The sequence below is a fragment of the Polypterus senegalus genome, chromosome 4 (genome assembly GCF_016835505.1).
Source record: "Polypterus senegalus isolate Bchr_013 chromosome 4, ASM1683550v1, whole genome shotgun sequence".
In the NCBI taxonomy this organism is placed as follows: Eukaryota; Metazoa; Chordata; class Cladistia; order Polypteriformes; family Polypteridae; genus Polypterus; species Polypterus senegalus.
In genome coordinates, this window is record NC_053157.1 from 139,046,378 (window position 1) to 139,059,263 (window position 12,886).

General features: G+C 43.3%; 1 protein-coding gene across 11 annotated transcripts in view; it reads left to right on the forward strand.

Moving 5' to 3' along the window:
- Window positions 1-12,886, forward strand: part of LOC120527673 (LIM and calponin homology domains-containing protein 1-like) — a 332,902-nt gene that overhangs the window by 283,251 nt on the left and 36,765 nt on the right. For 10 of the 11 annotated variants that reach the window (XM_039751356.1, XM_039751353.1, XM_039751350.1 and 7 more), the window contains one exon: window positions 9,231-9,305. The exons of the other annotated variant lie outside the window; for it this stretch is intronic. In XM_039751356.1, coding sequence (XP_039607290.1) covers window positions 9,231-9,305 — 75 coding nt within the window. The remainder of the gene's footprint in view (window positions 1-9,230; window positions 9,306-12,886) is intronic. 11 annotated transcript variants of the gene reach the window in all.

The window sequence follows — 12,886 nt, forward strand, 5'->3', positions numbered from 1 at the left end:
GACTTATTTCTTCATTTCAAAAGTTAAATTAGTTTAATGTGTCTCTTCCATTTCTGTCCGGAAATCATCCTGCTAACTTATCTGTACATTTTTCCTGAGGCTATTATAATATGTCAGAATAATATAATATTCTAAATATAGACTCCCAAGTGTATTATACAGTACTAGACATTAAGCCCGTTAAAATAACGGGCGCTAGAACAGTAGTGCATAAACATTTGTATGAACAGTCTATATGAAATGGCAAGGGACCTTGTACTGTATGTGGCTGTAATATGTGTCACTGTATTGTGTGCCTTTAATTTTCTCTCTCAGTAATACTGGTTTGCATTTCCGTAAAATGCCTGTAATTTTGTCTGACAGTAATACAGTGGAACCTCGATTCACAACCATAATTCGTTCCAAAACTCTGGTTGTAACCTGATTTGGTTGTGAACCGAAGTAATTTCCCCCATAGGATTGTATGTAAATACAATTAATCCGTTCCAGACCGTATGAACTGTATGTAAATATATATTTTTTTAAGTTTTTAAGCACAAATTTAGTTAACTATACCATAGAAAACACAGCGTAATAGTAAACTAAATGTAAAAACATTGAATAACGCTAAGAAAACCTTGAACAACAGAGAAAACTAACACTGCAAGAATTTGCACTATAGCCTTATGACCCGCTCGCTAAAAACTCTTTTTTTAATGAGTTTTAAGCACAGAGGAAAAAATGAACATTTTAAAAACCTGTAATTTAATAAACAACCAAGAAAAGTAACATTGCAACAATGCATGCGCGCGCCTGTGTGTTTGTGTGTCTCTCTCGCGGGCCTGCGTGTGTGTGTCTCTCGCGTATGTGTCTCTTAAGCGCACGCCTCTGTGTCTGTGTGCGTGTCTGTCTGTCTCGCGCCTGTGTGTGTGTCTCGCGCCTGTGTGCCTGTATGTGTGTCTGTGCCTGTGTGTGTGTGTCTCTCTCTCTCTCTCTCTCTCTCTCTCTCTCTCTCTCTCTCTGCACAGGGAATGCACAGGAAGAGACTGAACACGTGCTGTGTGGCCCCGAGCATGCACACTTCACTAGAAGACACACACGGACACTGGACACACACAAGGGTTTTATTAAAGAGGATAGTTTAATCTTAAGCTCTTTTTCATATAATAATTCTACTGATCATGATGTTTACTCCATATGAAACAGCATTATATAGCATGTATAATTGTAAATGGGCATCTTAAAATGTAAATGCATATTAAGTTGGGTGATTATATTTAGTAATTTTGTTTCTGCATTTAAACTTTACTTTTGATGTAATCTGCTCGGATCTTAAGTTTTTTTCACGACTATCTCTTCTAAGTTAGCCACCAGTTGATCTCTTTGCTTAGGACAAGTCTGTAGCTTTTTCACAAACCACTATGAATCTCTGCCATACAAATTTTTAAAAATGGTACCTTAAGAAGGGCGGCATGGTGGCGCAGTGGGTAGCGCTGCTACCTCGCAGTAAGGAGACCTGGGTTCGCTTCCGGGGTCCTCCCTGCATGGAGTTTGCATGTTCTCCTCGTTTCTGCATGGGTTTCCTCCCACAGTCCAAAGACATGTCCCTAGTGTGTATTTGATGTGTGGGTGTGTGTGTGTACGCCCTGCAGTGGGTTGGCACCCTTCCCAGGGTTTGTTTCCTAGCGCCCTGTGTTGGCTGGGATTGGATCCAGCAGACCCCCGTGTCCCTGTAGTTTGGATATAGCAGGTTAGATAATGGATGGATGGATGGTACCTTAAGAAAAGCATTTTGAAAGTCTCAGTAACAAATATACCTGACTTTCTGGTAGAAAGAACTTGAAACCCATGCTCTCAAAATCTGAAATGGTACCCTAAACATCTCTCTCCTGTTATGAAACAAATTGTAAATAAAACTGTAACATGTTGTTATTTACCATTTGCCTTGGAGGGCTTCACACTGCCCCTCCACTGCATATACATGTGTACCTTGCTGAAATAGAGGGACTGAACACTGAATCACTGTTAAAAAGCCAAAGTAAATTAAGAAATACATTCCCATTGCTTGCCTTAATGCTAGAAGAATTAAGAATAAAATAGTTCACTGAATTTATCCATCCATCCATCCATTTTCTAACCCGCTGAATCCGAACACCGGGTCACGGGGGTCTGCTGGAGCCAATCCCATCCAACACAGGGCACAAGGCAGGAACCAGTCCCGGGCGGGGTGCCAACCCACCGCAGGAATTTATATGTAGCAGCACTCAATTTGGAGATCATATCAAAAGCAAAAACCTGTGTAAATAATAGAGCTGGGGAGGAGTAACGGATGCATATTATTTAGGGCAAAGCTGAAACGTAGGGGGAGTTTCAATTTGTGTAAAGCAGCATTTGAAAGCAAGGCAGTGTAGTCAGTGTGGTGTAGTGGTTAAGGCTTTGGACTTCAAACCCTGAGATTGTGGGTTCAGATTCTGCTACTGACACTGTGTGACCCTGAAAGTTATAAAAGGGAGTGAGTTTAGAGTGGGTTATTTAGAGTTGTGGAGGATTTTAATTACCCAAATATCATCTTACTAATAGCAGAGTTTTTGGACATAGTCAATATAATCAATTACTGTTTTTTTTATTTTTTATTTTAACACAGCCTGTTAAAGTACCAATGGGGATTGAGGGTGGAGGGCTGTCTGGATTTAGTATTCTATGAAAATCAGGATAGGATTCAGGGGATAGATGGAACTGAACCATCAGGATCAAGTGACATTAATATAATACATTCCACAGTAATTTGGTAGAGTGCATATTTAAAAATGAAAACTGTTCAGTTTAATTTTAAAAGGTGAAAATTTGAGCATATCCATGAAAGTTCCATCCATCATCTTCCGCTTATCCGAGGTCGGGTCGTGGGGGTAGCAGCTTAAGCAGAGAAGCCCAGATTTCCCTCTCCCCGGCCACTTCTTCCAGCTCTTCCGGGAGAATCCCAAGGCGTTCCTAGGCCAGCAGGGAGACATAGTCCCTCCAGCGTGTCCTGGGTCTTCTCCAGGGCCTCCTCCCGGTTGGACATGCCCGGAACACCTCACCAGGGAGGCGTCCAGGAGGCATCCTGATCAGATGCCGAGCCACCTCATCTGACTCCTCTCGATGCGGAGGAGCAGCGGCTCTACTCTGAGCCCCTCCCGGATGACTGAGCTCCTCACCCTGTCTTTAAGGGAAAGCCCAGACACCCTGCGGAGGAAACGCATTTCAGCCGCTTGTATTAGCGATCTCGTTCTTTCGGTCACTACCCATAGCTCATGACCATAGGTGAGGGTAGGAGCGTAGATCGACTGGTAAATTGAGAGCTTTGCCTTACGGCTCAGCTCTTTTTTCACCACGACAGACCGATGCAGAGCCCGCATCACTGCGGATGCCACACCGATCCGCCTGTCAATCTCACGATCCATTCTTCCCTCACTCGTGAACAAGACCCGAGATACTTGAACTCCTCCACTTGGGGCAGGATCTCGCCCCCAACCCTGAGAGGGCACTCCACCCTTTTCCGGCTGAGGACCATGGTCTCGGATTTGGAGGTGCTGATTCTCATCCCAGCCGCTTCACACTCAGCTGCGAACCGATCCAGAGAGCTGAAGATCACGGCCTGATGAAGCAAACAGGACAACATCATCTGCAAAAGCAGTGACCCAATCCTGAGTCCACCAAACGGACCCCTTCAACACCCTGGCTGCGCCTAGAAATTCTGTCCATAAAAGTTATGAACAGAATGGTGACAAAGGGCAGCCCTGGCGGAGTCCAACTCTCACTGGAAGCGGGCTGACTTACTGCGGCAATGCGGACCAAGCTCTGACACGGTTGTACAGGGACCGAACAGCTCTTATCAGGGGTCCGGTACCCCATACTCCCGAGCACCCCACAGGATTCCCGAGGGACATGGTCGAATGCCTTTCCAAGTCCACAAAACACATGTAGACTGGTTGGGCAAACTCCCATGCACCCTCAGGATCCTGCTAAGGGTGAAGAGCTGGTCCACTGTTCAGCGACCAGGGCAAAACCACACTGTTCCTCCTGAATCCGAGGTTCGACTATCCGGCGGACCCTCCTCTCCAGAACCCCGAATAGACTTTTCCAGGGAGGCTGAGGAGTGTGATCCCTCTATAGTTGGAACACACCCTCCGGTCCCCCTTTTTAAAGAGGGACCACCACCCGTCTGCCAATCCAGAGGCACTGTCCCGATGTCCATGCGATGTTGCAGAGGCGTGTCAACCAAGACAGTCCTACAACATCCAGAGCCTTAAGGAACTCCAGGCGTATCTCATCCACCCCGGGCCCCTGCCACCAAGGTGTTTTTTGACCACCTCGGTGATTTCAGGCTCTGCTTCCTCATTGGAAGGCATGTTAGTGGGATTGAGGAGGTCTTCGAAGTACTCCCCCACCGACCCACAACGTCCGAGTGAGGTCAGCAGCGCACCATCCCACCATATACGGTGTTGACACTGCACTGCTTCCCCTCCTGAGACGCGGACGGTGGACCAGAATCTCCTCGAAGCCGTCCGAAAGTGTTCTCCATGGCCTCTCAAACTCCTCCCATGCCCGAGTTTTGCCTCAGCAACAACCGAAGCCGCATTCGCTTGGCCTGCGGTACCTATCAGCTGCCTCCAGAGACCCACAGGACAAAAAGTCCTATAGGACTCCTTCTTCAGCTTGACGGCATCCCTCACGCGGTGTCCACCAGCGGGTTGGGGATTGCGCGCGACAGGCACCGACCACCTTGCGGCCACAGCTCCGGTCAGCCGCCTCAACAATAGAGGCGCGGAACATGGCCCATTGGACTCAATGTCCCCACCTCCCTCGGGGCGTGGTTGAAGTTCTGCGGAGGTGGGAGTTGAAGCTACTTCTGACAGGGGACTCTGCCAGCCGTTCCCAGCAGACCCTCACAACACGTTTGGGCCTACCAGGTCTGACCGGCATCTTCCCCACCATGAAGCCAACTCACCACCAGGTGGTGATCAGTTGACAGCTCCGCCCCTCTCTTCACCCGAGTGTCCAAGACATATGGCGCAAGTCCAGCGATACACCACAAAGTCGATCATCGACTGAGGCCTAGGGTGTCCTGGTGCCAAGTGCACATATGAACACCCTTATGCTTGAACATGGTGTTAGTTATGGACAATCCGTGGCGAGCACAGAAGTCCAATAACAAAACACCGCTCGGGTTCAGATCGGGGCCATTCCTCCCAATCACGCCCTTCCAGGTCTCACTGTCATTGCCCACATGAGCATTGAAGTCTCCCAGCAAAGCGAGGGAATCCCAGAAGGTATGCCCTCTAGCACCCCTCAGAGACTCCAAAAGGGTGGATACTCCAAACTGCTGTTGGCATACGCACAAACAGTCAGGACCCTTCCCCCCCCACCCGAAGCCGGAGGGAGGCCACCCTCTCGTCCACCGGGGTAAACCCCAATGCACAGGCTCCGAGTCGGGGGCAATAAGTATGCCCACACCTGCTCGGCCTCTCACCAGGGGCAACTCCAGAGTGGTAGAGAGTCCAGCCCCTCTCAAGGAGATTGGTTCCAGAGTCCAAGCTGTGCGTCGAGGTGAGTCCGACTATATCTAGCGGAACCTCTCACCTCGCGCACTAGCTCAGGCTCCTTCCCCTTCAGAGGTGACATTCCACGTCCCAAGAGCCAGTTTCTGTAGCGAGGATCAGACCGCCAAGGTCCCGCCTCGGCCACCACCCAACTCACACTGCACCCAACCTCCTTGGCCCCTCCCATAGGTGGTGAGCCCATGGGAAGGAAGACCCATGTTACCTCTTCGGGCTGTGCCCGGCCGAGCCCCATGGGTGCAGGCCCGGCCACCAGGCGCTAGCCATCGAGCCCCACCTCCAGGCCTGGCTCCAGAGGGGCCCGGTGACCCGCGTCGGGCAAGGGAAAACGTCGTCCACAGTTTTATTCTTCATTGGAGGTGTTGAACCTTTCTTTGTCTCATCCCTCACCTAGGACCAGTTTGCCTTGGGTGGCCCTACCAGGGGCATAAAGCCCCGGACAACATAGCTCCTAGAATCATTGGTACACGCAAACCCCTCCACCACGATAAGGTGACGGCTCAAGAAGGGGCCATGAAAGTCCCAAATAAGATAAATTGAGATTAGCTTTTAAATGTGGAGACAGCTGAAGAAATGTGGGACAGATTTAAAAGTGTTTTACATACAATGTAGGACAAGTTCATCCCAAAATTTAGAAGTAATAGCAAAGAGAAGAAAATTATACAGTGCATAAAAGAAGGACCTGAAAAAAAAAATTGCAAAAGGTAAAAACAGCTTTATAATGCGTATAAGACAACTAGTCCTGACCATAGGGTGTACGAGAGCTACAGTTAAAAAGGATTTTAGAAAAGCTAAAAGACAGAGAAATATTGCAGAAAATCTTAGAGATTCTTTCAATATTTTGGTAAAAACGTTTCAGTTTAAACAAGTGGAGACGTGATCAAAATGTTTAAAACTATGAAGGGAACTAATACAGGTGATCCCTGCTCTCTAAAATATATTCTTCAGCCAATGGAAGCAGTGGGATAAAAGATAAAAAATAAGGCTTATAACTCAGTCTAAATAATACTCTCTTCTTAGTAGCAAACTAAACAAAAAACCTGTGTTAATCACTTTTTTGGAAGATAATTTGAGATAAAAATAATTCTTTCCATTTTATATAGCACTTTTCTTACTACTCAAACCAATTTTCATAGTGAGTTGGGAGTCACTTTAGCCACTACCAATGCGTTGCACACACCTGGATGATGCGACAGCAGCCGTTTTTGTGCCAGTACACTCGTCTCACATTATCTTTTATGGGGAAGGAGTAAGAGCGAGGGGGTGATTGGTGGCCAGAATGACTAGGCCATTAAGGGCAATTTAGCCTGGACATCATGATACACACTGCTCTTTACAAAGGATGCCTTTTATGACCTTGGTTTCACATCTCATCTGAAGAATGGAGACTTTTTTACAGCACAGTGTCCCAATTACTGCATTGTGGTCCACATTCAGACCACACGGTAAGCGCCCTCACCATCTCTGCAGCAGCAACCCAAGCTTTTCCTACATAGTCTCCCACCCAAGTACTGGCCGAGCCCTCACATGGTTGGCTTCAGGTGGATGACTTATTCTGAAGTGCATGTGGTATGGCTGCTGGTCAGGTTTTATAATCCAGTGTTGGTTTATATAAAGCCCAGGTAGAGCACCACATTGAACTACTGTAGATCCATCTCTCCATAATGCAATACATCTCAGTCCATCAGTATTATTTTTAATATTTTATTCATTTTTATGACTCAGATTTCAGTGAATTACACTCCGAACCAACAAGAATTAAATCAACTAGCCAACCCGCGGCATACCATACGCCACATAATCAGGCCGGTTTTTTAATGATTTTTAAGCACAGGGAGAAAATTAATATTTGAAAAATCGATAATATAATAAATCGGCAAGAAAAGCAACATTGTAACAATGCACGGAACGAACCAACACACGATCGTCCGTGACTGAAAACTGGCGGACCGCCATCGAGCCTGATGGGGGTGCACGTCGCTCAGTCGCGAAGTGTGGAACGGGAGGAGAGGAGAAGAACGTCCATTCAGCTCCCCCCGTCATGCTAGTCTGCTGATTTCTCATTCAGTATGCACTGCCCGCTCATGTGCCCACCTCCAACTCGTCACTTGAGTTGTCATCTTTACACAGTCCAGATGCACCTGTGACTCACGTAGACGTTTCATTGCTCTGTGTGGTTTTTGGCTGCTTTTCTATATATAATCCACCAAGACACCCGACCACGGTAGTAGCAAGGTGGGAGGGGGGTGTGCACAAAGGGTAGGGACATAACCAGTGGGAGCGTATGAGTCGCACTTAATGGGAATTCCACGGTTTGCAGCCCGAATGGGGTTCAATGGCCTACCCGCCTCTCTGCCAGGTAGATACGCTCAATCTCATGCATAATTATTTATTGAATGCTAAACACTTCTGGAAAGACACGGTTGTCTAAAAACAGGTTGGTGTGAGAATACAACAGTAAGTGAATGAAAAGATGGAATTCTGGGGAGAGGAAAATACAACACATTAGTGAACCCGCGGCATAACAAATGCCGCATAATTATTTATTGATGGTTGAACACTTCTGGAAAGACACAGTTGTCTAAAAAGGGAGGGTTTGAGGATACAACAGAAAGTGAATGAAAAGACGGAACTCTGGAGAGAGCAACATATAATTGTCCGTGAGTGAAGAAGACGCATGTTTGTCGCGGATGCGAATTGCTGTATATAGCATGTAAAACAGTTTGCTAAGGCGCACGAGGTCGTGTGTCATAACTGAAAACACGGTTTTTAAAGACTGCCTTCTTCATTGTGTTTTAACCTCCGTTGTAAAGGATTGTTTTAATGATCCCATGGGATACCCTCTCAAACCGTTTTACACGCTGCATATGGCGACTCACCTTCGCGAGAAACATGCCCCTATGAACAGTCAAGGTGGCTCGGAGGTACATGAGGCTTCTACGACAGAGGAATATAAATGACGCCGTTCTTTCTGTGTCGTCGTGTCCGAATTGGTGGGTGTGGCTCTGCGAGTTGTCGTCGTATCCAATGGTCTTGGAGTTGGTGGGCGTGGCTCCTCCCTGCATGCGCCATAGGTGTCTTACTTGTCGGCAGCTTAGTGAATTCACGCCTCTTCCGGCGTGTTTTCCATGGGTGTCTTGCTTTAGTGAATTATATATATATATAAATATAATAGTCCCATGTATTTTATGTTCCATATCAAATCCAATCTGTTTCACTTGTCACTGCTTTAATAATTCTCACTTGTTCTGAATTTTGTGTTTAGTATGCAATAACTCTATTGTAAAAGCAGAATTACAATGCTGTAGTAAACACAGAATTCTGTAAACCTTTCTGGGAGGTCAATTTTGATAAATGCATTTTATACAATACTTTATTCCAGTGAACATACTGTATTATATGTAATGAAAATTGGTATCTTCATATTGTAATTTTGAAAAATGCAGATCATCATTCTAAATCTTAAATACTATGGAAAACTGTGGCAATTATGGTAATTACAATTTGAGTTCTCCTTTGAAAAATGCATTTCAGGCTACCTCAGAATTAAGAGTTATTAGCTAATTGCCATTTAAGTGCGTAATGCAAGTGTGTTAATCAGAGATTTGAGTGTTGTTTGATGGCATCTCTTTCCTTTTTTGCCACCTTATATAGAACTGTCTAGCAGTGGCAGCGTTCCACGCAGGTGTTCGAACTCCTGGCTCCGTTGGGAGTTTTTTACACAGTCAGGTAAACGCACACTTGCGAGCCATGTTCACTCTAATGCACTGCTGCAAAGGGTGTGCGGTATTTCTTCTCTTTGTAGATTGTGCTTGGATCTTTGCTTTTTGTTAAACCCGTTGATTCAAAGGATTTGTTGCCATAAAGACAGTAATCTGCTGATCAAAGTTCTGTTATTGTGTATGTAGGAGTTTTACTTCTTGAAAACCAAGACAGCTGATAGACCTATAGTACATGAAGCTTTAAATCTACTGTACCTGTGCTGTATCTGATTAATGTAATGTAAAAGGAAGCTCACACGACTTGTATACTGTCGACCCCATCAACTACTTCTCCTCCTTTCATTCACACAAAAGTCATTTAGGAATTGTCCATTGTTTTGGTCATCTTATTCGACATGCTTTTATTTATAAGTCCACAGCCCATGCTTGAAATATTGTACAAGGAGTTGAATTGACCCTTTTATTGTTTGCCTGCCTTCTGCAAATATAAGCTTTACAAATCATAATTAAAATATGCACAAATACAAAGTCTAACACCCTGGAGAGCTGCTTATGCAGAAATGGACCTGGATGCAGAAAAAGCATTTTATATGGTTGAATGGGACTACCTGTTCACTACATTAGAGAAATTTGGGTTGGCACAAACATATGTGCATGGATCAAATTACAGTATACTGGTCCAGAAGCTTCAGTTTGTATTAACAACATTATTTCAGACTACTTGAAACTGGAATGTGGTACTAGACAAGGATGCCCCGTGTCACTGCTGCTATTTGCAATCACCATTAAGCAATTGGCAGTTCACTTTCGAAATGCTTCTAAGATAAAACGGATTATCAGAGAAGGACTTGAACAGTAAATATAACTATGTGCAGATGATATTGTACTATAAATGTCAGATCCACAAAATACTGTGCCTGCAGTCCTAATAGCACTAGCAGAATTTCAAAAGATATCTAGGCTTAAAATTAATTTGAATAAAACTGTGCTCTTTCCAGTGAATTCTCAAGCACACATTGTTAGATTAGACACTTTCCCTTTTATCATCACAAATCATTTTAAATACCTAGGGGTAATCATCACAAGTAAATCCTGAAGCTCTTTTCAACAAAATTTTGCTGTCTGCATGGAGAAACTTAAGCAAGACTTGCATAGATGGTCTACCCTTCATCTTACTTTAGCTGAGAAAATTAACACCGTCAAAATGACATCCTTTCTAGGCTTCTTTTTCTGTTTCAAAGCACCCTCCTACACATTAACAAATCATTTTTTAAGAAAAAAAAAAAAACATCCATGCATCCAAAGGGTGACTCTACAAACACCTAAGGCAGAAGATTGCATGGCTCTACCTAACTTTCAGTTTTATTACTGGGCAGGAAATATAGAAACTAAAAAAAACTTGGACATTGACACAATTAGATGAACACACACAGGTTTCAATACTATAGAAATAAAATCCTGCAGTACTTCTTTATATCCCTTGCTTTGTGTCCCAGTAAATACAAGTTATTGTTAATATACTAGCAACCCTGTTGTGCTTCATTCAATCAGAATATGGAACCAATGTATAAAGTACTTCAAGACAAAAGCTTTTATCTGTGGCACCTCTGCATGATAACCACCTTTTTCCACACTTTCAAACTTACACCATTTTTAATGTTTTGGAAAACATATAGGATTAAATCACTTAGAGATTTATACATAGATAACATCTTTGCATCCTCCAAATTTAGCTTCCCATCAACAATTTTTTTTCAATATTTCCAAATTAGAAACTTTGCTAAAAAAAATCTGCTCAATTTTCCTAACCCCCCACCCCTTTCTATTCCGGAAGAAATATTGATCAGTCTTGTGGACTCAGACAGCGTAAGTCCCCATCCTTTCAAAGACCCCCAGAGAACAGTGGGGAAAAAGATCTCTTACTCATTTTTTTAGAAAAGGAATGGAAGGCAGCCCTGCACAGAATTCACTCTAGCTCCATATGCACAAAGCATTCAGTTATTCAACTTAAAATCTTTTATCAAGCACATCAGTCTCTTTTAAAATTGCCCAAAATATTTCCAGGGAGAGATCCAACCTGCGAACGTTGCAAATGAGCTCCAGCCTCACTAGGCCACATGTTTTGGATGTTCACCAAATTAACATCATAGTGTTAATACATTTACAGCTGTGTTTGGTGTACTCCCAGATGGGTTTAAAGTGAAGAAGGACAAATAAACTGTAATTGCCTTTACTACACTACTAGCACTTAGACTTATCTTGCCCAACAGGAAGAATCCTAACCCACCTCAAGTCAGTGGGTAACTGATGTTATACTATTTGAAATTGGGAGGAAAAATCAAATTCTCACTTAGAGGATCTGTTCAAAACCTTTTTTTAAAACCTGGCAGAACCTAAATAATAACATTTTAGAATAAGGATTTATATTGAGGAAAAGGATTCTCTCCACCTTTTTCTACTCTTAAAAGTTTTAATGTGGCTGTTGGCCTTCCTCTCTTTCTCATGGGTGAGGATTGACCTGAATTTAGTTTTGTCAAGTTGGACTTGATTGTATGGGCTGTTACTTGCTTTTAATAAATTCAATAAAATAAAAAAAATATGCACAAATACAGAGACCAGACTGAGTAACTTTATGTGAATGTTTCACACAAACACTTCTAAATAAAAAATGGTATACAATTTAGTAGCTTGCCTGATGAAGGGACCTTAGCTGTCTCTAAAGCTTGCATTTGTAATCTATTTAGTTAGCCAATAAAAGGTGTCATTTCACCCTACTTTCTCCTATGACATCATAATGGGAGAATTATTGATTATGTAAGCATTTGGCACTTCTAGTATGTTTTCAAAATTTAAAAGAGCACATTTTAATTTCTATCCTACAACCCCCATATTCAAGCTAAAATAGTGAGAGTTGTATTTTGCTAATACAGCAAAGGATTATAAAAGAAAATGGAAAAAGACATGCATAAGACCTTTTAGGTTTAAAGAGCAAAGGGCACACCAGTACCCTTCTTAGTCTGGAGAGTAAGAAAAAGAGTTCAGAACAGTATTATCAGACTCCACTGAGTGGCACCTGTGAGCTGTAAGCTTTTTATGCAGATCTTTAGCTTATTTGAACTATATTAATCCTGGCAACACTGGTTAGAAATACTAATATGAAGACAGAATCTGTCTTATACATAGTGTACCTTGTGGATGATGGGGACACTTTACACCCTAAACATAACTCACCACAACTCAGAATTTAGTCAAAATGGTTATTTCATTTACCACAGTAACTTATTTACAGCTAGCAGCGCTCATAAGAGAGGAATCCTAGTCCTCTGAATCAGGGCCGGGACAAAAGTGAGGCAAATGAGGCACTTGCCTCAGGTGAACAATGGGAAAGGGTGCCAAATTGATGAAAAATGAAAATGAATAAATTGCAAAAAAAGAAAAAGCCAAATGTATGTTGCAATATTCGTCAAATACCTTAAGCAAACTGATGATTTCCATCGGACACTCTCAGTTGATACACTTGTTTTCTCATATGATATCGCCCTAGTAAGTATTTTTATTTAATACTTATTAGTAATAAAAAAATATATA